The 24,866-nt window shown below is 38.3% G+C and overlaps 1 protein-coding gene across 1 annotated transcript in view; it reads left to right on the top strand.

Annotated features, from left to right (window-relative positions):
* The window catches only part of Anxa10 (annexin A10), a 45,513-nt gene continuing 20,647 nt past the window's right edge, over window positions 1-24,866 (top strand). The window contains exons 1-6 of the mRNA XM_052752742.1: window positions 1-14; window positions 1,393-1,456; window positions 5,455-5,536; window positions 10,805-10,899; window positions 22,681-22,794; window positions 24,280-24,370. Of these exons, the coding sequence (XP_052608702.1) occupies window positions 1-14; window positions 1,393-1,456; window positions 5,455-5,536; window positions 10,805-10,899; window positions 22,681-22,794; window positions 24,280-24,370 (460 nt within the window). The remainder of the gene's footprint in view (window positions 15-1,392; window positions 1,457-5,454; window positions 5,537-10,804; window positions 10,900-22,680; window positions 22,795-24,279; window positions 24,371-24,866) is intronic.

Genomic DNA, 24,866 nt, shown 5'->3' with positions numbered 1-24,866 from the left:
ATGGACTACAACCTGTAAGTCAAACAAACCCTTCCCTCCCCAAGTTAGATTTAATCACTGCATTTCTATAGCAACATAAGTCCAACTAAGACATATATAGTAATACATTCACAAAGAATTAGTAGAAATATTATATATACTTTAACTTTAGTTAGTTTAATTTGTTCTTGGACCTTCGTATCTTGATTGCCCTGTGAATTTTGTGTGTTGAAATTTACAGTTCAGTGTCCCAACCAAACCTGATTTTCTGTATGTATTTTCTGATCACCAAACTTAAAACTTTCTCATGTTGATGACACCCACACTGACCAGTCTCAGCCCCAACCTCCCTGTCACCCTTTCCTGTTCCTGATTTTAGTGGAATGTTTTGAGATTTTTTTTTTCCAATTTCACACAGAAGCAACTGTAGATTTTTCATGGATAGCCTTTATTGTGTTGAGATATGTTCCTTCTATGATGAGTTCCATTTGGACTCTTAACATGAAAAGATACTGGTTATTGGTTATTCTTTATGTGAAAATAGATAATATCCTGGAGTAAAAATTACTATTCATGTTTTCTATCTTACACATTTTATAACTTAGTACTCAATAGCTAAGTAATAAAAATAATATCTGTATAATGAATAAAAGATGATAAAAATTCTAATATTTGGATGCATTCCATACTTTTCATGCTTGTTTGTAATTTTATTAGTAGTAGATTAATTTTACTGAATTTTTTTCTGTGGAGACATTTTTTTCACAATGTGTTAGTCTCTCTCACAGGTCTTTTGTTGTTGTCACTTCTAAGTATGTTTTCTTCTGTGGAATTTCTGTAATTACTGTAATAGCTGCCATTTTCAAAGTGCTAAACACCTCCCCAAGCTCTAGTTCACACTATCATATTTCATTGCTAGAGGACTCTATGATATTAAGGTCATATTATCCATATTTTGTAACTGAAGAAAAATGAGACACACTGAAATTAAGGAACTTCTGTGCACATACAATCACTTAGTGACACAGAAACTTAAATTCAAATCTCTTTGGGGTCCAAGACAAAACATTTACACAGTCTCCTAATATCTTGCAATAATTATTTTAATGTGAACAAGCTTTACTCTTGCCACATTTTAAAGTGTAAGAAATTTGTTATGGGCCACAACAAACAATATGCTTTCTTTATCAGTAATCATGTTTTGTAAACCACAGGGAATTGTTTGAAAGCTGTAATGTTTTCAAAATTTGGCTTATTCAATAACCAAAGTGCCACTAGACCTTCAGCTAAAGACACATGTAATATTCACTGAGATACATTTGTTCCAACACAAAGTGTAGGGTTAACCTTTGAACATAGGTACCTGCAGATGGTTTACTCTGTGCAGTACAAATATGAATGTTTGCTTTGTAGAACTATTAAATCTCCAGAAAAATCTGTAATTCTGCAATTCCATGAGAACTACTTCTCTACAACTGTATGTCGGAACCTGCTCCATGGAAAACAGTGCTAAAGACAACCTCACATCCATACAGGTTTTCTTGGTTCACTGTCATAGCCAGCTTACAGTTATGTAGCAATATGCTACATATTTTTAAAGTCTTCTTTCTCCAGTTTCTAATGAGAGTCCACCTTATTCCCTGAGGTAGGGCCGACATTATGAACTCCTTTTCCCCAGTATCGTATCGTTTCCAGCAGTATTTTCTCATCAGAAATAGAAATAAGGACCAAAATAAGTCTGTAATATGATTTGAAATCTGGAGTGACATACTTCCACCCATTCCATTATTATCACCATTGTTGTTATTGTTGTTATTCAAGATTGTTTTGGCTATGATGGGTCTTTGTGATTCCATATGAATCTTAAGATTATGTTTTTCAATTCCTGTGAATAACTGTGTTGGGAGTTTGATGAGGATTGCATTGAATCTGCAGATTGTTTTTTATAGGACAGACATTTCAAATATGAATCCTACCAATCCATGATCATGGTGGGGGGGGCTTCCATATTTTGGTATTTTCTTTAGTTTCTTTCCTCATCATCTGAAAATTTACATTGTGCAAGTCTTTCATTTTCTAAGACTTTTTTTTTGTACTATTGGCAGTGGATTTGCGGTAGTTTAAATCAGAATAGCCTCCATAGGCTCATATATTTGAAAGTTTGGCCCTAAGATGGTGAAGCTGCTTAGGTTTGGCGCTGTTGGAAAAGGTGTGTGCATTGGGGTAGGGCTTTGAGACTTCAAAGCCCATGCTATTCCCAGTTAACTGGCAGTTGCCATCTCAGATTGTGAGCTCCCAGCTACTGCTCCAGTGCCATGCCTGTCTTCCTGCTATCCCGCTCCCCACCATGATAAGTCATGAACTCACCCTCTGAAACTGTGAACCCCCAATAACCTCTTTCTTCTGTAAGTTGCTCTGGCCACACTGTCTCCACAGCAATAGAAAAGTAAATAAGCCAGTATTGTTTCCATGATTTGTTTCTTGATATATTGATTGTTAGCATATCAAAGGGTACAGAATTGTGTATATTAATTTTGCATCTTGCTCCTTTGTTGTGATTGTTTATCAACTATAGAAGTTTTATGGTTCAGTATTAAGGATGTTTAACGTATAGAATCATGTTGTCTGCAAATAAAGAATACTTTGACTTCTTGCTTTCTTATTTATATCCCCTTTATAGCCTTCACTTGTCCTATTACTCTAGCTAAGACTTTAATATTCTGAATATAAATGGACATACTGGAAATTCTTGCTTTGTTTCTGTTGTTTTTTTTTTTTTTAATGCTTTGTGTTTTCTCTTTTTAAACCTCAAAGTAAGTTTTCATTTGGCTGATAACACTTAGCAAGATTAAGATCATTAAAGTAGTAAATAGTAATGTTGCAGTGACAAATTCACTTTCAATTGTTACCGTAGCAGAAAATAAGGAACCTTTCAATTATTCTTCAAAAAAAATTTAATATAGCAAAGATGAAAATGTGCAAGACTCTTAGGACATTGAAGCAGCTATGTGGTATTATTACAGTGGTTATAATGATAAGCACAAGCCTCTATAAATTTGTTTCAACTTAAACAGTGTATACCACCACAAGTGACCCATAATATGGACTGAAAATTATTATGTATCAAGTAGGTCCATGTAGCAAATATGCCATTCTGATATATATTGATAATGAGAGAGCATGTGCATATATACCACTGTGATAGATATTGATAATGAGAGAGGGGGAGGTAGGGAGAAATGGGAAATCAATACCCATTTTGCTAAATATGTTGTGAACTTAATATTACTCTGAAACAATACACTGTTATAAATTCTTTTCTTGGTGAAAGAAATACATACATACATGCATTTTATAAAATGTAGTGATAGCAGCATAATTTCACAGTTAAAGCAAAGTGATTGTTGCTTCCAATATTTAAATCTTAAATTCCTCTAGCGTTGAAACATTAAAAAGAAAATTTGGAAACTAGAGAGATGGATCAGCAATTAAGAGCATTGGCTGATCTTGCAAAGACACTGGTTTCTCTCCCCAGCACCCATGACAGGTATCCCATAACCCCTCTCCAGCTTCTGGAGATCTAATATCCTTTTCTAACCTTTGAAGTCTCTTGTACACACATGGTGCACATACATATATTCAAAGCACATACACAAAAAACAAAATAAATAAGATAAAAATGATTGAGAAATGAAGATTCAAGTATTTACATTAAAATCTGCTACTTGGGTTTAATTTAGTAAATGAAAGACATATCTGTCTGTCTCCTAACAGAATCCCACCACATGACAGTTTGGTGGACATATGCGTTAAAATCTTGTTTCACCTACTAAACAGCCTCTATAACTGGGAATTGACTAAGAGAATGTTCTTTTGAGGTCATGAGGTCATGTACAATAAACTTGAGACCTTGGATGCTAACTGGAAATTTATTTGTAAAAAAAAAAAATGCACTGGAGCAATGTAGATGAAGAATGGATTTTATAGTACTAGATACTTTGTTTCTTTTTATTTCATGTATTTATTTTTTATTAAGAATTTTTTTTATTTTGCATACCAAATCAGAGATTCCCCTCCTCCCTCCTCTTGACCCCCAGCCTTCCCCCCAACACACCCCCCATTCTCCCCACAAGAAGACAAGGCCTGCCGGGGGGAGACACATCCAGTAGAGGCAAGTCCAAGCCCCTCCCCCTGCCTCAAGGCTGCAGGAGGTGTTTTGAAAGAGTTTCACTCTGTAACCCAGGCTGTGTGGAGTTTACAAACAGTAAAGGATAAGGCTGGCCTTGAACTCACATAATCCTTCTGCCTCAGCTTCCCAGGTGGTAGAGTTACAAGCATGAACCACTGTATCTGGCAGTTCTTAATTTTAATGGCATTCATCTGTCCATGGGAATGCTGAAGGAGCATAGTCTACCATCATAAATGTACTTCTAGCATAAAATATGACTGTTTTACACTATAGTTACTCTATGGTTATCTACTTCAAATTCACAACTACACATTTACTAATATCATTTAAAACTAAATCTACATGTAATTCAAGGAAACAGAGCATTTAGTGCTCATTTAGTATATATTTTGGTATCAATGGATTAACACTTATCTAACAATTAACTATGGCCAGTCTTGTTCTGCTTAACTGATTAACCTTCCATTAGACAATGAGTACTAGAGAGCTACATAATCACTTAACATTGTATTCCCAAAGCCCCAGCTCAGTGAAGGAGCTCTGAAATCCTCACAGGCTCATTCACTATGAAATAGCATTTTCATTTTCCAGAGTTCCAGACACACCACCAACAAATGCAGAGAGCTGACCTTGTTCTTGATAATATCTGATTGACAGCTCTTTTGTGTTGAGGATGAGCATAGAGCAGGGAGTCTGCTGGCTCTGTCTGAAGTCAGAAACCTTCCCTAAGTGTTCTGCTATTTTACTATTGTCCAGAGATGAGAGGGTCAGTTTTTATGTTTTCTCTCCAGCTGAGTGCTTCAGGTAAGTAATTTCAATCTTATCTACATTCCTCAAATTTTTAGGTCTTCCATAATCTATGTTTAAGAATTTTAATTTTTCCCATATGATATAGATTCTCTTTTGTGCCAAAAAAGCTATAATAGTGAATGACACTTATAATTCAGATGAATAGCATGAATCTTACAATATGGTTTTCTTTTCAGCTTCTATGAAGTAGTCTTCAGTTCCTAAGAAAATGCGTATTTTAATATGGTTCTTATATCTTTTTACTATTAGTTCTAAAATCTCAGCTTCTTATTTGGATGGTGAATGCCAACATAGTGGAAGCTACTGAATAAAACACACTCAGCCACATTAGCTTTCTATATTTAACACACAACTACAGCATTTAATAAATGTCAGTGTAGTATAGTAGTTTAAACTATGTTCTGCAGGCATTTATATAGAAAATTTTGTTGCAACTTTTCATTCAATTAGTATAATGTGTTGACTTTTCCCACCAGGTCCAAGGAACCATCTTCCCAGCTCCAAATTTCAATCCTGTGATGGATGCCCAAATGCTGGGAGGAGCACTCCAAGGATTTGGTAAGCTTGGGAAATTCCTGCTGTGGTTATTGTGTTGTCCTTCTCTACAACGTGGTAACATGATATCAAGAGTGAAAAAAAAAAACCTAGAAGACAGACACAACAGCGTAGAAGGAGAAGAAAATAATAGGAGACTATGATGCCGAAGAGAAATTGCAGTTTGTGTAGTCTGAAATCCTGAAATGAATCCCTCATGTCCTCATGCCCTCAAATGCCTCACTGTGGACTCTCGGGTAAAATTCCAAAGCAGTAAATGTAATCGGAAGTAATGCATCCTCCTGACCTCTGCACTTGTTTTCTTTATAGTCTATTTCTGTTGCTACTTACTCTTGCAGCCAAATCTAGCATCCTCCTCTCCCAGATGGCTCTGTTTGTTCACACCTCATAAATTGTCCCAATGTACTTCTTGCCTGGGATGCTATTCTTTTCTCTGGTCTGTTTTTTAACCTAAATTCTCCAAATGAACATCCTCTTTGCATCTTTCTCTGAGCACCCCAGGCTCTACCAACTGTGCCATCCTGGGCATCTTTCTTTCTAACCCCATCCTCCTTGATAATCATTTGCCTTCTGCCTGTCCATTGCACCGGCAGACTGGCCTGTGAGTTCCTAGATTGGTGTATTTGGCTTAAGAAATTGATGTTCATCTGATAAGATCAGAGTTTAGGAAAGGAATTTACAAGAAAAAGGGAGGAAAAGAGTTAGCTTGTTTTTAATTCTTTAATCTTTAGGGTTTGATGTAAAACTGTTAAATATTCATGTATTTTCCTTGGACAAAACCCATTTCTAAAACATTTCTAAATGAGCAGGAAGATAAACACAGACAATATAGAAGAAATAGTTACAGAAAAAAATTAAACCTATGCATAAGAAAGCAAACTCTTAACTTCAGAACATGGTTACTTGCTTTACAGAATCTCTCCCTCTCCCTCTTCTCTCTGTCTCTCTCTGTGACTCTATCTCTGTCTCTCCTCTCTGTCTCTATCTCACTATCTCTGTGTGTGTGTCTCTGTCTCTCTCCCTCTCTCATTTACATGAATGCACACTACAAACCTGCATATCTTTATGTTTCAATCATGAATAGCATATCACACATAGGAAAATAATGGAGTATTAAATACGTTTCCTGAATTCGGCTTTAGGAGTTGGCAACCAGTTCATGCCTTTTAAAACATCAATGATCACTAGAAAAACTACAGAGACAAAACAAGTTTTTCTTCAGAATTCTCAACTGTGATTTTTTTCCTTTAAAACTGAAGTGCAGAGCAATTTGGTCACACACACACACACACACACACACACACACACACACACACACACAAATAATAATGAATAAATAAATTCTTTTCTCCAGTTTCAACTTTCCTATCACAGATTAATTTTGACTGTCACAATATTTTGCTTGTGAGATTTAGGCTGACGTATTTCAGAGTGTCTGGAGTCAGATGGCATAGTATCTGGAGAAGCATTCCAGAGCAAGAATATAGTCTCAAATGTATTAAGGGTCTGCAATTTTGCTGACTTGGGTCAAGTGCCATTGGAAAAGACCAATATCAATGTTTTGTCCAGATATTCTTAAGTATATAACTCTGAAAGTAAACAAAAATGGACTCTAAAGCATATGAAGATAAGTAATTTTAGCAAAAATTGTAGAAAGGTGCTTAAATACGTACTTATTCAACCTAAAAGGAAGCACTTCTTAGGCATGCATCTCCTGATAATACCATCAGTTCTCAACTCATCACCATTAATAGCTACTTACCTACATTTACGTTCTCAGAAAAGCTGTTTTTGTTGTCATTGTTGATTTTTCTGGGTTTTGTTTTTGAAGTTTTCAACTGGGTTTTTATTTATTTTGTATGTGTGTGTGTGTTCACCAACTTTGGTATGAATTTTCCACTGTGTATTTTTTTAATTTTATAATTAATTTAATTTTACATATCAGCCACAGATTCCCCTGTCCTCCCTCCTCTCGCAGCCCCCCCCCCATCCACCCCCTTTTCCATCTCCTCCAGGGCAAGGACTCCCCTGGGGATTCAGTTCAGCCTGGTAGATTCAGTCCAGGCGGGTCCAGTCCTCTCCTCCCAGGCTGAGCTCCAATCAGCAGCGAGAGAGAGGAGAGATGTTGAGACCATGATTGGAAAAAGCACAGGGACAAATAGCCAAACTAGTGGAAACACATGAACTGTGAACCAATAGCTGAGGAACCCCTATGGAATTGGATCAGGCCCTCTGGATAAGTGAGACAGTCAAGTAGCTTGAACTGTTTGGGAGGCCCCCAGGCAGTGGAACCGAACCGGGACCTGTCCGTAGTGCATGGGCTGGCTTTTTGGAGCCTGGGGCCTTTGCTGGGGCACTTTGCTCAGCCTGGTTTTTTTGTTTTTGTTTTTATAATCCATAAGCATGTATATTTTCCAAATCTGCATGTGACACTAGAAAACTGAAACCATTCTTAACCTATAGCCTTCAAACTTAACAAAGGGGTACACAAGTCAAAAGTAATCTGTTTTGAAATACTCCGACTCAGCTGAAGGACCTTTCTCATCATGATAATAATCAATAGATTTTGCAGAGCTTTTTCAAACTGAAGAAGCTTCTTTTGATTCATACTTTGGTTAGAACTTTTGTTTCATTGAAGTGTTTATCTAATTATTATTTTATCAATAAAAACTCAGTTATCAGATATTGGGTAAATACCTGATCGATCAGAGAAGTGGCAGAGAAGTGACCAGTTACCTTCTCTCTCTCTCTCTCTCTCTCTCTCTCTCTCTCTCTCTCTCTCTCTCTCTCTCTCTCTCTCTCTCTCTCTCTCTCTTTCTCTCTCATTCTCTCCTTTCTTGATCCAAAAGATCCGAGAATCTCCTAAGCCCCTCCATACTGCTTTCTGCATCTCTCTATACGTCCTCTAAAAGCTCTATGGCCAATTTTGGTCAGCTGGTAGCAAAGTAAATTTTATTGTCAGTCTGTGGAGTGTCAGAGTGCAACCAAAATGTCCCACAACATTGAATTTTGTCAAATGCCTTTTCTATATCTTTCCTTATAGTCATATGAATTTGCTTTTTTAAACTGTTAATGACGTAGATTACACTGATTGTCTAATGTTAGACCTATGAATAATTCTTCATACATACTGTTGTATTCAATTTTCTAGGGTTTTTTTTTTGAGGGGGGGTTGCATCTTTGTTCATGAAGGATTTTGTTCAGGAGTTTACCTGTAATATCTGTCTCTTGTTCGAATATTAGAGTAATACTGATTGGCCTCAGAACATTTCAGGTATGTGGAAGAGATTGTAGACAACTGGTATTTCTTTTTTAAAATTTGTCAGATTAGTTATTAAAACATCTAATATTAATACTTTTATTCTGACACACTGTTAATCATTGATTCAATTTCTTTTATAGCTATATATCTATTCAGATTGTCAATTTCCTTGTATAAGTTTGAGTACATAATATCTTTGAAGGACCTGATCCATTTATCTAGACAATTAAAATTTGTAACATAGAGTTATTTACAATGTCCCTTTATTATCATTTTAATGAAGTAAATGAGTAATGGACTCTCTTTCATTTTTTTATCAGTATTTTGTTTCTGTATTTTAATTAACACACTTTAATAAAATTTTGAGATCCATTTAAAATTATTATACAATATCTCATAAAAAGTGAACAAAAACTGCTATAGAAACCAATAAGCACAAAGTAAATCAGAGAGATAGTTTGTGTGTAATCTCAACAGAGCAACAAAAACAGATGAGTATAGTAACTCAATAAATGTTATGATTATAAGAACACAGTGAAAATCATTGAAAAAATCTTCTATTTATTATTCATAAATATCTTTACAGTCTCCTATCTCCTTCTAAATCATCCATCTTTCTATTCTCTTGTGAAAAAGATGGATGATAGATACATAGATGATGATGATGAAGATAGAAAGATAGATAGATGATAGATAGATAGATAGATAGATAGATAGATAGATGATAGATAGATAGATAGATAGATAGATAGATAGATAGATAGATAGACAGATAGATAGCAAAGAAGGCATTTACACTTCTAAGTTTTCTAAGATAAATACCCTAAGAAAAAAAGAGTTCATGAGGCTTTAGATAGAAATTAATCTGTTTATATTTTAGTCAAGCTGGTGCAGAAGTTAAAGTTATTTTAGTCACTCTATTCTGAAATGCAACATAATAAAAAACAATCATGATATACGACTGCTATGAATGTTGTGATGTGATATGATAATGCAATACTGTGATATGAATAAGTAGAGGATGCACAACCCAGAAAGACGGCCTAGGTGATGAGTGAGAGACCATGTTCCACCCAAAGTCTGATAGTCTCACTTCACCCAACTGAAGTGCGCAGACACCTTGTGATTTCGTTATTTCCTTCTAGGTTGTTCCCCTTTCTTCTGTGGGTCCTACAAAAGCAGTCCTGCTTTCAGAACACGTGTTCATTACGAACCATGTATTTGACTGAACCATAGGAAGGATGTGGCGCTCAATTACTACTCATGGGCCTGAAAGTCAGGGAGGCTCTCTTTCAGGCGGGTAGACCAGATAGCTAAAGAAAAGCTAAATTTTCCTTACCTTCCAATGTTTCTTATGGGATTTTAGATGGAAGGAGTGCAGTGTATATAAGTAGCACTAATTGCAGAGAGAGAGAGAGAGAGAGAGAGAGAGAGAGAGAGAGAGAGAGAGAGAGAGAGAGAGAGAGGAGCATCAAGAATTCAGCAAGCACTTTGCTTCTTCCTACTCTCATGGGGTCTTCATTTATCATGGTCTTTTATTCCTTGTTCTGCCTCTCTGTTCTTGATCCAGCTGGGATCTCCCGCTCCCCCGAGCTCTCTTTCCCTCAGCCCTTGCCCTTCATTACCCCCACTCACGACAGGGACACTTAGCTCAGCCTGGGAGGAGGGGACTGGACCTGCCTGGACTGAATCTACCAGGGTGAACTCAATCCTCAGGGGAGTCTTTGCCCTGGAGGAGATGGGAATGGGGGTGGGCTGGGGGGAAGGCAGGGTGGGGGGGCAGGAGGGGGGAGAACAAGGGAATCGCGGCTGATATGTAAAATTAAATAAATTATAAAATAAAAAAAAGAATTCAGCAAGCATTGCTATGTGATATCCAATTGTATTTAAAGGTAAAATACTAACAGAGATAACACTTTCCCGTTAGTTATGATTAATCCGTAAAGGGTGGAGTCTTCCTAGCTACTGTCAAAGAACTTCCTGAATTTTCTGTTCTGATTCCTTCCTAGACTGCAACAAGGACATGCTGATCGACATCCTAACGCAACGCAGCAATGCACAGCGGCAGATGATAGCTGGGGCCTACCAGAGCATGTATGGCAGGGTAAGACTTCTTCACCTTGACCCGTTACTAGGACAAGTGCCTGAGCACCAACACCCTTCTCAGAGAAATGGACCTATTATTTTCCTCAGTCTCACATTTCTGAACTCCACGTTAGTTAAAAACGGTCTGTCTGGTTCTTACATGTTTCAAGGAGTACGAGCATATCGTGAAACGTATATATGCATGAGGTATATTCACACAGTGTCTACCTGCGCTTTTCCAATTCATAGAGCTTCCCCCAAATGAGGAGCTGGGTAACCTTTTATCCCACTTGGTCCAATTACGCTCTAAGTGTTGAGCTGGGAACGCCTATATGGAGCTTTAGGGGAGGCATAGAGAGAACTAATGATCACCAGGGTCAAAAAATAATATCTTTTCCTCCAGTTCTCTGCAGGTCCTCATCCAGCTCTGAGCCAATGTGAATTTTCTTCCACCTTTTCTTCTCTGCAGCATGCAGTGATGGAGACCATTAAAAAACGAATGGCAGTTTAAAAATAGTTTAAGGCAATAAAACTATCCATGTTTTAAAGTAATCACATTCTAATTTCAAAGCAAGTACCATTAAGGAGTCTTTGCTTTTGTTATGCATTTAAACCACAGATTCAGAACAAAAACTCTTCAGGCCAAAAGGGCCTGAAATAGCAATTACTTTGTCAACTGAACATTATCGATGAAACGCTCTCATAAAACTTTCTCTGCAGAGTTAGTCCATATAAATTGACTCTGTCTCTAAAGCTCAGCCTTTGAACAACCATAACACTCACAACAAAAGGTAGCCCTGAGTTTTAGAATGGTTAATGATCCAGAAAGCTCTGTGAGTGGCGAGATATGTTGAATTAAGCCAAAGGAGGAGACAGTATACCTTTTGTCCACAAGAAATTGTTACCTCAGCATGTGCTCCCAGGAATAACTTTCCTGCAAATAAAATGTAAACATAATCAAAATAGTACAGTTGTTAATCTAAGATGATCTAAATGTGCACAGGACTGTAAGTGATGGCATTTCTAGGGAACATTTTTTTTTTAATCCAAAGGTGTATCTACAACCTAGCTTTTCATATGACAAGTTAATTTAGGCCAAAGAACTTCTGTGTATCGAGCACTGCAAAATCATGACAAAGCAGGTTAAAATAAGACATGAGTCCTTAGACGCAAGGAATTTAAAACCCATTGGAAAATAACTTGCACTGGAGTGAAACCCTTTTCACTAAGATCTTAGAGTTGTTTACCCTGTTCTTTTGCTAGACAATTGCCATTTCATGGCTGATCACTAAATTGCTGAAGAAGTAGGACAACACAGATCCTGGCTTGTCTGTCACCTCAGAAGTACCATTGTCATTCCGTCAGTTGTCAAGCCCTGCCATTTATCTTCCCCTCACATTCTTCTCTTTCCCTCCACTACATATTCTTGACTTAGATCATCATGGTTTTCTGCCCAGACTAATCCTAATTGATTCCTTCTACCAAACCTCTAGTCTCTCTTCCACCTCCCTTCTGTGCCTAGACCAGTCCACTATCCAACCTCAATCCAAAATGAAGCAAAATCTAAAATTCTTCTAACATTGATTCTACTACTCTCCCTCATAAATATCTATGTGTGCACGGCACAAGCCTGAATCCTTTCTCATGGTATGAGAAGCCTTTCTTACTTCACCTTTATTTTGCATCTTCTCCCTGTCTCCCTTCCTCTTCCTCTCCCTCTCCTTTTCTCACTCTTGCTCTCTATTATACCACTATATATATATATATATATATATATATATATATATATATATATATATATATATATATATATATACACATTACCATTAATGTATTCTCCAGGAAACATCTGTAGTTTCCCACCACAGCACTCCTGCCTGACTCCTCATCTTTCGTCATGCTGCCTCATCTGTCTTCAGGAGCCTCGGTTTTCATTACAATGACTCTACCCATAACCGTACCCATAAAACTTCCAGACACCGGACACCCACTCCTCAAATCCAGTAGAACCTAACCCATGAATTTGTTTGTATCTGTTCCTCTTTACCACTGTGCTAACTTGAATAACTTTTGTTCTGCCAGAGCATAATGTTTGCTTCACACCAAGACTGTTTGATCAATGTCTGTTGAATGGCAGTGACCTCATAGCTAAGCTCCTCCAATAAGTTGCAATCAGACATTGGGTGCTCCTGAAAAGCTGTCCATCTCACCATGTGCTCTCTGCTCTAAACTAGGTGCTTCCTGCTTGAGTCTCCGGGGTCTCTGCACATTATATAAAGATACTGGCTATTGCTTTGTATTTATGTTTTACCAAGTTCACTGTAACATCTAAAAAAAAAAAATAGACTGGCTTATTTTGTACCTTCCCTTTAGAACTCAGTCCGAGGTCTAATATGGAAGAAGTTCTTCATTTAGAGTATAAGCCAGCCTAGAAAATTATGTTTGGCATAGTTGTCAGAATAAACAATGAGATTACCCACTGGTCTTTCCCACCAAAGCAAGTGTTGGACTGTTAACAATGCAACAGGACCCAAGAGATGGGGAGAAGTTTGCTCATCCATGACAAGTGTGACAGCCAGACAATATTTCCTCAAAGAGTTCAACTGGAGCATTAAAGCAATTCCTGTTCCCAGTTTTCAGCTGTAAAAGGAATGGTCAGCTCTGAAATGTGTTGATTTCTATCGATCATTTAAGCACAGTATTGGTTGTATAATTTTGTGCATGCCCAGAACAAAGTCATGTGACTAAACTGTGCCTTCCACAGCCTCTCCTTAATGCTCTTTGTTCTCAACTAAGAATGTACCAGAATTGTCAAAGACAGTGAATACCCCACATTCTTCACAGTTTTCTTCAATGTCAACTACTCCAGCAAGTTTAATATATTTGACAAAGTCACCCACCCCAAGGCATATACTAGTACCCATAACTCCCTCTCCTGTTCTTGTATGTGTGTGTCCACAACAATTACCATCTTAATATATCAACCCATTCTTGTTCATGACATGTCACCTCCCTCTGAAATGCAATCTCCAGAAAGGAAAGAATATTTTATTCACCAGTCTATCCAGAGCACCCACCACAGTCTCATTGAAATGGTTGACAGTATTGACTGAATCATGATCCCTAAAATGCATATGTCAGCACCCTACCTCCCAGTGTGATTATATCTGGAAATAGATTTCTAAGGATGTTGAGGTTAAAAAAAAAAAGGTAGATCCTTAGTCCAGTAGGACTTCTTTCATAACAGAAAGAGAGACCAAGGTTGTGTGTATGATGAAAAGGAGGTAGCTGGTTACATACCAGGAAAATGGACCTCTATAGAAACCAAACCTGCATACCAAGACTTTGGACTTTCTGCCCTCCACATTCTGAGACAGAAGCTCTAATATTTAGGCCTTTGGTATCCTGCTATGGCAGTCCAAGCTGTCTAGTTCCATTGGTACTATAAACATAGATGTGAATTATGAAGAGTTCATTTCTTCAAACTCACCTTGTTCTGAAATACACTTTCCCCTTTTGTCTCTGAGTTCCATGGTTAAAAATATCAATACCTACAGAGTAATATAGCGAGGAAGTAGTTTTCTAGAAATTATCTGATCATGCCGGGTGGTGGTGGTGGTGGTGGTGGTGGCACATGCCTTTAATCTCAGCACTCGGGAGGCAGAGGCAGGCGGATCTCTGTGAGTTGAGGCCAGCCTGATCTCCAAAGCAAGTTCCAGGAAAGGCACAAAGCTACACAGAGAAACCCTGTCTCGAAAAAAAAAAATTATCTGATCTACTTTATACATGGTCCTCCTTCCTATAAGAGTACTTCCTCCTTCAGACCTCACTTCTAGTTTGAAAAGGGGCAATAGATGTAGTTTTAGCCCAAAGACTGAACTTCATTATATAGTTTATCACACATAAATATTTTATAAATAACTAATAGTAATTAAGATGAGTTAAATAATCCTTCTGATAAAACTGGAAAGTTATCCAGGCAGTGGTGCACACCTTTAATCCCAGCACTTGGGAGGCAGAGGCAGGCGGATCTCTGTGAGTTCGAGGCCAGCCTGGTCTACAGAGCGAGTTCCAGGAAAGGCGCAAAGCTACACAGAGAAACCCTGTCTCGAAAAACCAAAAAAAAAAAAAAAAAAAAAAAACTGGAAAGTTAACAGACAAGAAAAATAATTTCTAATTTCTAAAAAAATCAAAGTTCCACAAATTCAGAAAATCACTTCTGCAGTTTCCACTTCTGCAGTTTCCTTATTGAAATTATTTCTCTTTGGAATGGCTTAAACAGTATCTGCTAAGGCAGGAAGGAGGAACAAGAGGAGAGGGGAAGAAAGAGTGGAAAACTGACCATACAGTCATTCCTGCATTAAAAGTGGCCCCACTGTGCTTCAGTTGATCTCTATGTAAGGCATAGAGTAACAGTTAAGTTATCAGTAACACTGGATTATATGAAGCTTCTGCAGCATAATCAGTTCATCATTGAGGGTGTAATTGAAATCTCACTGTAGTGTTAACCAGTCTGTCATACAGGTGTAACTGAAATCTCATTGCGGTGTTAATCATTTTATAGTACAGATGTAACTGAATCCTCACTGCAGTTTTAACCACTCCATGATACAGTTGTAACCGAAAGCTCACTGCAGTTTTAACTTACCTTTTTTCCCTGATCAAGTGTAATGGTGGGTATCTTTCCATGTTTCTTTTATAAACAAGACGTTGCCTCTTTGCCATTAGCACTTTGCATTCTTTATATGTTTTTCTTTCAGCATTTTGCACTTTTATATTGATATGTAGGCATTTGTTTATTTATATTAGTGATTTCTTGAGATTATGCTAATAGACTGAAAATGTTTTATTTAAATACATAGTTATATTTTATATAAGATGATTATTTTTGTAATTGTAATTATATATAGATGTATATAATTAAATTATATACATCTATATATTTTAGAGATATGCACTAAGAACTACAAAAGGTGTAATATTTTAATTTATTTACAAGACAGCAAATTAATCAACCAAGATGACATGGATGTTGGTACAGAAGACTCTTGAATGAAAGACAAAAGAAATTTCAGTGCTATCATTAGTAACCGTCAAACACGTCTATTGGTGAAATTATTAAGGCCACTCCACATAGTTAAAAGTGAGGTTTATTTTGTGGGGTAACTTACAAGTGAATGGATAGGTAACAGGGTCTGGGAAAGGTGTGGCGCAGTCTGGCGGTGTTCTCTGGAGAACTCTGCTAGGTCTACCTCCAGCGTCCAGGGTCCAGGAACCAAGAGAGCTGGCCCAACTGGATCTCAGGTCTTCAGGGTCCTCTCTCGGCCCCACCTTGTAGGCGTGACAGTTACTGAAGCCTCAATGGGGGTTGGAACTTTCAGATCAAAGCCGGAATGACTACCCACTACACACGTCTCAGCTGTTTGCAGTAGTTCCATTAACTATATGAAGATGCTCTCATGTGGTGGGTTGCATTGTAGCCAAGAAACACAGGAATTCAGAAAAGAAAAGTCTTTAAAATGGGCAGAATGCATGACTACCTTTACTCTTTAGGGAGATCTTACCTCTGTCTTCACAGCATTACGTAAACATCCTTAGAGAAGCAGGACAAAAGGAAGGGCTGCCAGGGCCTCACTGTTCATAATATTTATAAATATGAGACTGTGAGAGGACTGCCACCTCCCTGCTTAAACCCCAGTTTCTATGCAACTCTGACAACAACTGATCCATGTCACAATTGTACCAAATGTAGTCCGTTCTGACTACTCAGAACAACAAAATCTGCCAGGTTATCAATTTGTCTTAATCTTCATTAAAGCTCCTATAAACAGGACTTTCCACAACACAGAAAGTAAGATGGCATATTATACTTAACAGTACCTTCACTGAGTCCTAGAGCCAATGAGCTAACAATTCCACATGTCATCAGGGATAAATCTGAAAATTCCAAGTGTTCTTCTTTTCAAATTTAACACGGACTCTCTATTTGGCTTGGATTTTCATCTGGGTCATTCAGTGTGGTGTATTAGATATGAAATTGTTTTCACCTTGGCCATAAGAAGAACATCTAAGGTGGGCCTATCATCTGTAATAATCTTAGCTATTGCCACTGTGAATGCATTCCAAGGTCAAGATACTGTAGTCCAACCCTGTTCAAGGTAGCAAGGCTATTGTTCTTGCTTTACCAACAGAAGCCTGTCAACTTCCATTTCAGTAGCTTTAACTTTATCTTTTGTTGTATTATCTCCAACATATAATTAGGACTATTATTTGGAATTGTTAAATGTGGGAGGGACAAGGTCATTTTAGAATATTCCATAAAGCCAATATGTCCTACAAAGAGAGGGTATATTCAACAGAATAGAAATTATTCTTACATAGTCCAGGACTACAAGAATCCTGACAGAGTGGAAGTAGGTAAAGCAGAATCACATTAGAATCCTTGTGCCCACCTTGGGTAGGCTACCAGTAAGAATAAAAGTGTAGGCCAAACATTGTTCCCAGGGGTCAGCAAGGAGAAAAAAAAATGAACATCAGGCTCAGGAATGGTACTGTTAGGATATCTAATATGAAGTGTGAATCTGCATAACCTCGCTACCCCTCGTTATGAGCATTGTCAAGGGGAGACTGGAAGGAGATGATACTTTTCCCTTGCACTACTGTACCTGGGGACCAAATGTCCTATTGAGCTGAGCACATCAAAAGGAAAGAAGGGAAACAGAGTCAGAATTCTTACTAGGTTGATCAATTAAGAGCACATAGCTGGTGGAGAACACTGTAGGTCTATGAAATATTTGGATTCTACTCTATTTTGGCATGCTTTTGTAAAAAAAAAAAAACAAAACAAAACAAAATAAAAACAACAACAAAAAACTACAAACAAACACATAACATGGTCAGTCCAGAAAACCTAAAATACAACATGGCTTACGGTTTGTCTCTGAAGAAAGTGGGCACTGGATATGTTTATTGCACATAAATAGAAGTGTAAATTCTTTCCAGGTTTACAAGACTCATGACACTTTGTGATCGCTTCTTGGCCTTCATTGCTCTTCTCCCTGCTCCTAGTTGGTCAGCTCCAGCCATGGTGGTCTTCTCCCTGCTCCCAATTGGTCTACTCTAGCAATGTGGTCTCCTCCCTGCTTCAGGAACAGCAGATCTGCTCCAGCATCTGACTTTGACCTTCATTCCTCCTTTCATGCTCTTCCCCAGTATATCTCAGCCCTCAGCCTTCTCTGAAAAACTCATAAAGCCACTTAGGCAGGCAGGCCCCCAGCACTCCGCACATATCTCATCTAGCTTTGTCTTTATTCCACAGTACCCACCGTCTTCAAACTGACTTATTTTACCAAGTCATGGTCCTTCTCACCGAGCCATGGCATGGCTCCGTCATGGCAGAGGTTTGATCTGCTCTATTCATGGCTCTTTCATCAGCCCACGGAGCGGTGCCTGCTAACTACTAAGTATTTATAAAATAAGAACAAAGAGAGCAAGTGAATGGATAGGGCAACATGTAATTCAACCATGATTTGTTTGTAGTCATTCTTGGCAGTTTGAAAATAAACAAGGAAAGCAATCTCTGCTCCCAGCAGCCTCCCGTGAGTGGAGGGTGCAGAAATCAGTATAATAACCAGGGCACAGTGCCCAGCAGGGCGAGGCCTATGGAGGTGGGGAAAGCATGCTATTATCAGGGCACCAGGAAGGAGACTGTGCCTTCAGCTGTGAAGATAAATATTGAATTGTATGTTTAAATAAGTATACTTTGAAAGTTCAAAGAGGAACATTCAAATCGGCTTCCTAATTAGAGCCTTAAATTCTCACTTGGAGTTACATAAATAACTTCTCAGGTGCAGCCTTTGGAGTGTGACTTTCCCCAGCTTCCTTGCCTCTGATTTCCTCTTTTCTCAAGCCTTGCCCCGAAGCAGGCTCTGCCGGAATCACAGCTTGGCCTTCCATTAAGCTAATGAGTGCTTGCTTTTCAAATTGAGCTGTCCGGTGCCACCTCCAAACCGTCTGACCACTCTGCTTAAATTAAAAGTAAAACGACAGTTTCTCATCTGTGATTTCTCTTAGTCTCATCTTCTAATGGGTGGAATGGGGTCAGAGGTGGGAATATGACATCTTCCTTGTTTGGATAGACTCAGGGGAACTCTTTAATATGCTTTTCATAAAATGCAGCCTATTATTGAAGTACTCCAAAGGCAAGCACATAGAGTGAAAATCAGAATCTGTCTTAATTCTGTTCACTGTGTGACCTCTGTGCAAACACACAATTGTGTTTCATTACAAAGATGTTTGCAAAAGTTGTTGTGTTACTTTGCTGCTGCAGTAAGAGAATGTTCTTCCAAACAGCTGCACCCCCACAGATACTGTCACATTTCATTTAAGGCCTTGGGTTTTAATGGAGGCATGGGTTGCCATTTTTTTGTCCGATGAGAATGATGAATGTTCTTCTAGAGTAACACAGCACACTCCCCTCCCTTCCCCTTCCTTCCCTTTCCCTTCCCTTCCTTCCCCCTCCCTCCCCTCCCCTTCCCTTCCTTCCCCTTCCCTCCCTTCCTTTCCCTCCCCCTCCCTCCTCTCCCCTCCCCCTCCCTCCCCTCCCCTCCCCTCCCCTTCCCTTCCCTTCCCTTCCCTTCCCTTCCCTTCCCTTCCCTCCCCTCCCCTCCCCTCCCCTCCCCTCCCCTCCCCTCCCCTTCCCTTCCCTTCCCTTCCCTTCCCTTCTATTTATGTGCAATAAACATATCCAGTGCCCACTTTCTTCAGAGACAAACCGTAAGCCATGTAGAAGAATGATGATGTTTACTTCCACGTGGGGGAACCTTTAAGGCAGAAGAATGATTTTTCTGAATTGCGTTTTTTCAGAACATTATCATCAGATGTTTAAAGAGAATATAGAGAGTAAGCAGAGAAGGAAAGCTCATCAGACAGCTGCTCTGTTACTGTAGAAGAAAGACGATGATGGCCCGGCCAAGGCTTACAGAAGTGGAAGCAGCAATGGTTGGCCAGTTCTAAGATCGCAAGCACGTGCTGCTTAACAAGCGCAGGGGCCGAGCAAGGCATTAGACGAAGTCATTGCAGGAACAACGCAGACTGACTGCACTTCCTCAAGTGAGGAAACCAAGAGTCACTAAGTGATGGGAACGTCTCATCTCCGCTGTATTCTTACAGAATCGCCATATGTGCAGCCCACAGAACACGTTGTATTTCTAACTTAGAGACAACAGACTGTACTGACAATGGGATACGGTAAAAAGAGAAGAAATGGAAGATAACAGGCAAAGCTCTGAGCTAGGGAGACAGTAAGAGTCGGAGACGAGGAAGACGAGAAGATGGAAGCCATACTGTATTGCCATTGTTTATAGATAGAGATTACTGACTTGCAAGCTTTGATCAATATTTTGGGAGTACATTTTGGAGTGTTAAAAATATTTTTGACTAAAGTCTTATAATGCTTATACTAATCTTGTGAGAAGGGCTGTTGTTTTCTTTACTCAGAGGGATAAAAATACAAAGAAATTTAGTAATCTTCTTTGATCCTCATGCTAATAATTTAAACAAGATTAGAAACTATAGCATAGTGACTGTAAAGGGTATTTAATATGGCTTCTTTCACTAAAACTGTTATTCAACTGAATTTTTAAAAACTAACTTACTATAGCTCTTTCTGTCTATCTCTCTGTCTCTCTCTGTCTCTCTGTCTCTCTGTCTCTGTCTCTGTCTCTCTGTCTTTCTCTGTCTCTCTCTCTCTCTCACACACACACACACACACACACTGAAAATATAGATATATATCGCCATCTAGTGGCAATTCTAACCTCAGTTTGCAGTGAAATACATATTTGATATTTGTCTAGAATATGTATAATGTATAAACTGAAGATGCTGTTATATACATATGGGATGAGAACAGAGATACAGGGATCTCAGAGAACAAACAAAAGTGCTTAAAGAGTAAATCAAAGACTTGGAAAGCTCACGTTATCTTCAACTTAAATAGTACATTTATTCTCTGCACATAATTGAAAGCTATTTCTTTTTCCGCATTTATTTATTCATGTATTTGCTTATTCTTTCATTTTATGGATTAATTTACATATTACATATGTTCTATTTATATGTTGTATACACAACACTGCCATATAGCTAAATGCTGAGTTTAAAAGTCTTTTGAGGCAATTCGTGTGTTGATAGACAGTGGAAAAATATACGCATATAAAGTTTTATCAAATACCCAGATGATTATAATATAATAAATTCAAAATTATTTGGGTGTCAAATAAGGAATCAACTGAGATTTAGTGGAAGGCTGGGGGGCCAGGAACCATTTCAAGTGTTATACCGCTGCATCACCTGCCTGAGCGTCCTTATCTCTTCCAAATGGCATATTCAGTTTGTCCATTTGCAATTGCATTTTCAATGCACTGCATCATATCTCATAGATCACAAGCCCCTCATTCAAATATATATGCTGTATTCACCATCTAGGCTCCCAGTCCCCTGCATAACCATTACAGAACAGACTACCTAGGCATGGTGGCACTCACCTGTAATCGTAGCATCCAGGAGGGTAGTGAATCCAAAGCCAACCTAGGCTATACAGCAAAACTGTTTAAAAAAACCATCCAGGCACTTTCTCTTATTTCTCACGTACACAGTGCACTACTTGCAGCTAATTATAGGATGGATGTAGTGAATCAAAATTCTTTTCGCATCCTCAAGGTCCATTCTGGAAGATAGCAGCAATAAACGGTGGTGATTTAGACCCTCACACTCTCCCATCTACTTTGTTCAGATCCCCATTTTTCCAGGAACATACCTCTGTGCACTTGAAAGCATGTTGGAATAAACAATACCTGAGTCTCCATATACATTTAGATTTCAAACCAACTTGATATTGACTTAAAGTTAGCTTGAGGACTTCATACGTACATTCTGCTTTACCCTGGCCAATGTCTTCACTGTCCTTCAAGTTTATGTCTTCTGATATCCTCTTAGCCTTGTAAATAAAGTCTGACTAGTTTGAATTTATTCTAATAGAGCTCATTATGCCTTAGTAATAGTGTGAAATACTAAATACAATTGCACAGTTTTCAATAGACCTAGATACACTTGACAGGTTTTAACAAAACATAATAAACTTTAAATATCTTTCAATTGTCCTGATAAACATTCAGAAATGGATTCTAGCAGTTTTTAATTTTTTGGTATATCAGAAAAACAGAAAGCAAAATCTAGCGTATTCATTTAATATTTTATACCTGCATTCCAAGATCTAGAACATAGAATTATTTTTCTCTTTAAGTATTTAATATTCAGTATCTTAAATAATGTGACTGTTATATGATTAAATCAATTTCTGTCAGCTTTTAGTTTATTAAATAACCAAGTACACCCTGCTAAAAGAGACTTCTATAACGAGGAAATAATTTTAGGATTGATGGTTCCATTAGTTCTATCCAAAAAACCAAAGACTCCAAGCTGAAATGTTGTCAGGTTCAATGTTTATTTTCACAAGTAAACAAAAAGAGGCATGTGGGTTGAGGAGGATAAAAAGAAGTAGCTGATGTGACTAAAATTTCCACATGCTCGGTCATTCATAGATGTGATTAAAGCAGTCATTTCACTGCAAATGCTTGAATCCATTGTCTGGTGTAACCCAAGGGTATATGTGTGTCAAAACCACACTTATCATCGGATGATATAGAAAGGACATCTTCATAGAAGATGCCTCACAGTCAAAGTTCTCGTGTGCATTTGGTGAGTGTTACAGTTTTTATGTTTAACTTTTTCTCCATAGGACCTGATTACAGATCTGAAGGAGCAACTTTCATCCCACTTCAAAGAAGTGATGGTGGGCCTGATGTACCCGCCACCATCTTACGACGCTCATGAACTCTGGCATGCCATGAAGGTAGTGACTGACCCAATAAGATATGTGCATCAGATGCAGGCTGATCCAATAATACACCTATGACAGGAACAGACTCAGATTTCAACAGAGAGACTTCCCTATGATGCTCCTGCAGTTTATATGATTGGGGAGGTAAAGAAGAATATTTAATATGTAACCATGGAAATACTTTGGTAAAAGAGGCTTTCTTAGAAAAGGGAGTCTCTGAGTCAAGAGGCTGGGACCAGCCTATTCTTTGGGTGTAGAGACTCAAACATAAATAGTCTCCAAGCTCAGTCGTCTCCAAGCTCAGCTCCAGCAGGAATGAGTAAGTTAGCCTTCCATGCTGCTCACAATGTCTTTCTTCTATATGTGTTCTCAAGTTGAAATTTAAAATCACAAGAATCTTCTAAAATTATTTATAAACATTTAACTCAGGAGCAAAGTAAAATACTGAATCAGAGACAAAATATCCATGACAATTTAAATTAAATACATATGGAAAGTATTGCTCGGATGCAATAAAATTTTACTTCTAAAGAATTAAGATCTTACAGAAAAGTCATTTTCATGAAATAAATTACAGGTTTGTTGCAGATTTTATTGTATGAGAACATGGGGACTGGGGGTCCTTTGACTTCTTTCAAATGCTGGCATTAAACTCCTGTAGACTGTTAAAAATCCTTCCATAATATGCTTGCCAAAGATCAGATCACCACAATGTGTGGCAGAGATGAGGCAAGAGACAAAAAATTAAAGATACATGGATTTTAGCCATAATATTTCCTGATCAGAATAGTGATTTTATAAAATCCAGAGGAATTCCAACCAATCACACTTTTTCAAAATTTCACATGCCAATCCCCCATTTCTTATGAAACTATGTGGAAGAAATCTGCAAGAATGAGGTCATATGTGACTGTTGAGAGGGAGCCAGCAAGCTTTCTCAGCACTTCACAAAATGGTAAGGAGTCCCAAGGACTTTCTGAAAGAGATGTGCTTCAAGACCTTCAAGACCCATGACCACAGATCAGTACCTTGGATGCTAAAAGATGCCACAGAACAAACACAGCCAGTTCCAATGTTGAGGCAATCTGAGCACAGTTCCATAGCCAGGGGAATGTAAGCACAGGTCACCAAGATGTACCTGATCAATTATGAGACCTGCATTCTAATTTCAAACTGCTTCGGAGCTGATATTCCAGCAGAACGTGGAGCTTCAAATTCTACTCCAGAGGAAAGTGTGTTTCCCATGCTGATTAGCAGTGCCCATACTGTTGTTCTAAGTAAAGGGACAAAATTCCTGCAGACAACATCATCTTTCCAGGCACAACAAACAGTGGAGAATTGACACAGACCAGATAGTGAGCTGACTTTGATCCTGAATGCACTTTCTTTCCCCTCCGCCCCCTCTAAGAATGCCATGAATGCTTTGTTCTTTTATTGTACAGAAAGTAGTCTATTGTTCTAAATAAAAGTGTCTTCATGTTTCTCTCTGACTTTTAGGGTGCAGGCACTGATGAGAATTGCCTCATTGAAATATTAGCTTCAAGAACAAGTGGGGAGATTTTCCAGATGCGAGAAGCCTACTGCTTACGTAAGGAAATACATAAATGCATATATTAGGTGCATGTACACCACATTTTTTAAGTAACATATAAAAGTATTCCATTTTATGTTCATTCCATTCTGATTTACTTATCTGTTGCTCTGATAAAACACAGACCAAAAGCAAGACCAAAAGAAAAGGGGCCATTATCTCTGATGGGAGTCAGTGGAGTAATTCAAACAGGAACCTTGAGGCAGGAATGGAAGCAGAGATTATGGATAAACACTGCTTACTGGCTTGATTCCCCTGCCTTCCTCAATAACCTATCTTGTCCAGCCCAGGCTTACCTGTGCAGAGAAGGCGCCATCCACATTAAGCTGTGCCCTCCTACTTCAATTAGCTGTCGAGAAAATTCCACTTTGACATCCTCACACACCAGTCTGAAGGAATCACTTCTTTAAATGAGGGTCCCTCTTCCCAGATATGTCAAGATAAAAACCAAGATTAGTCACGGCAGGTACTATGATGTTTGAAATATGACTCA

Source organism: Peromyscus californicus, unplaced genomic scaffold (genome assembly GCF_007827085.1).
Source record: "Peromyscus californicus insignis strain IS unplaced genomic scaffold, ASM782708v3 Scaffold_23__1_contigs__length_62951481, whole genome shotgun sequence".
NCBI lineage: Eukaryota > Metazoa > Chordata > Mammalia > Rodentia > Cricetidae > Peromyscus > Peromyscus californicus.
This window is presented reverse-complemented; position numbering and strand designations above follow the sequence as displayed.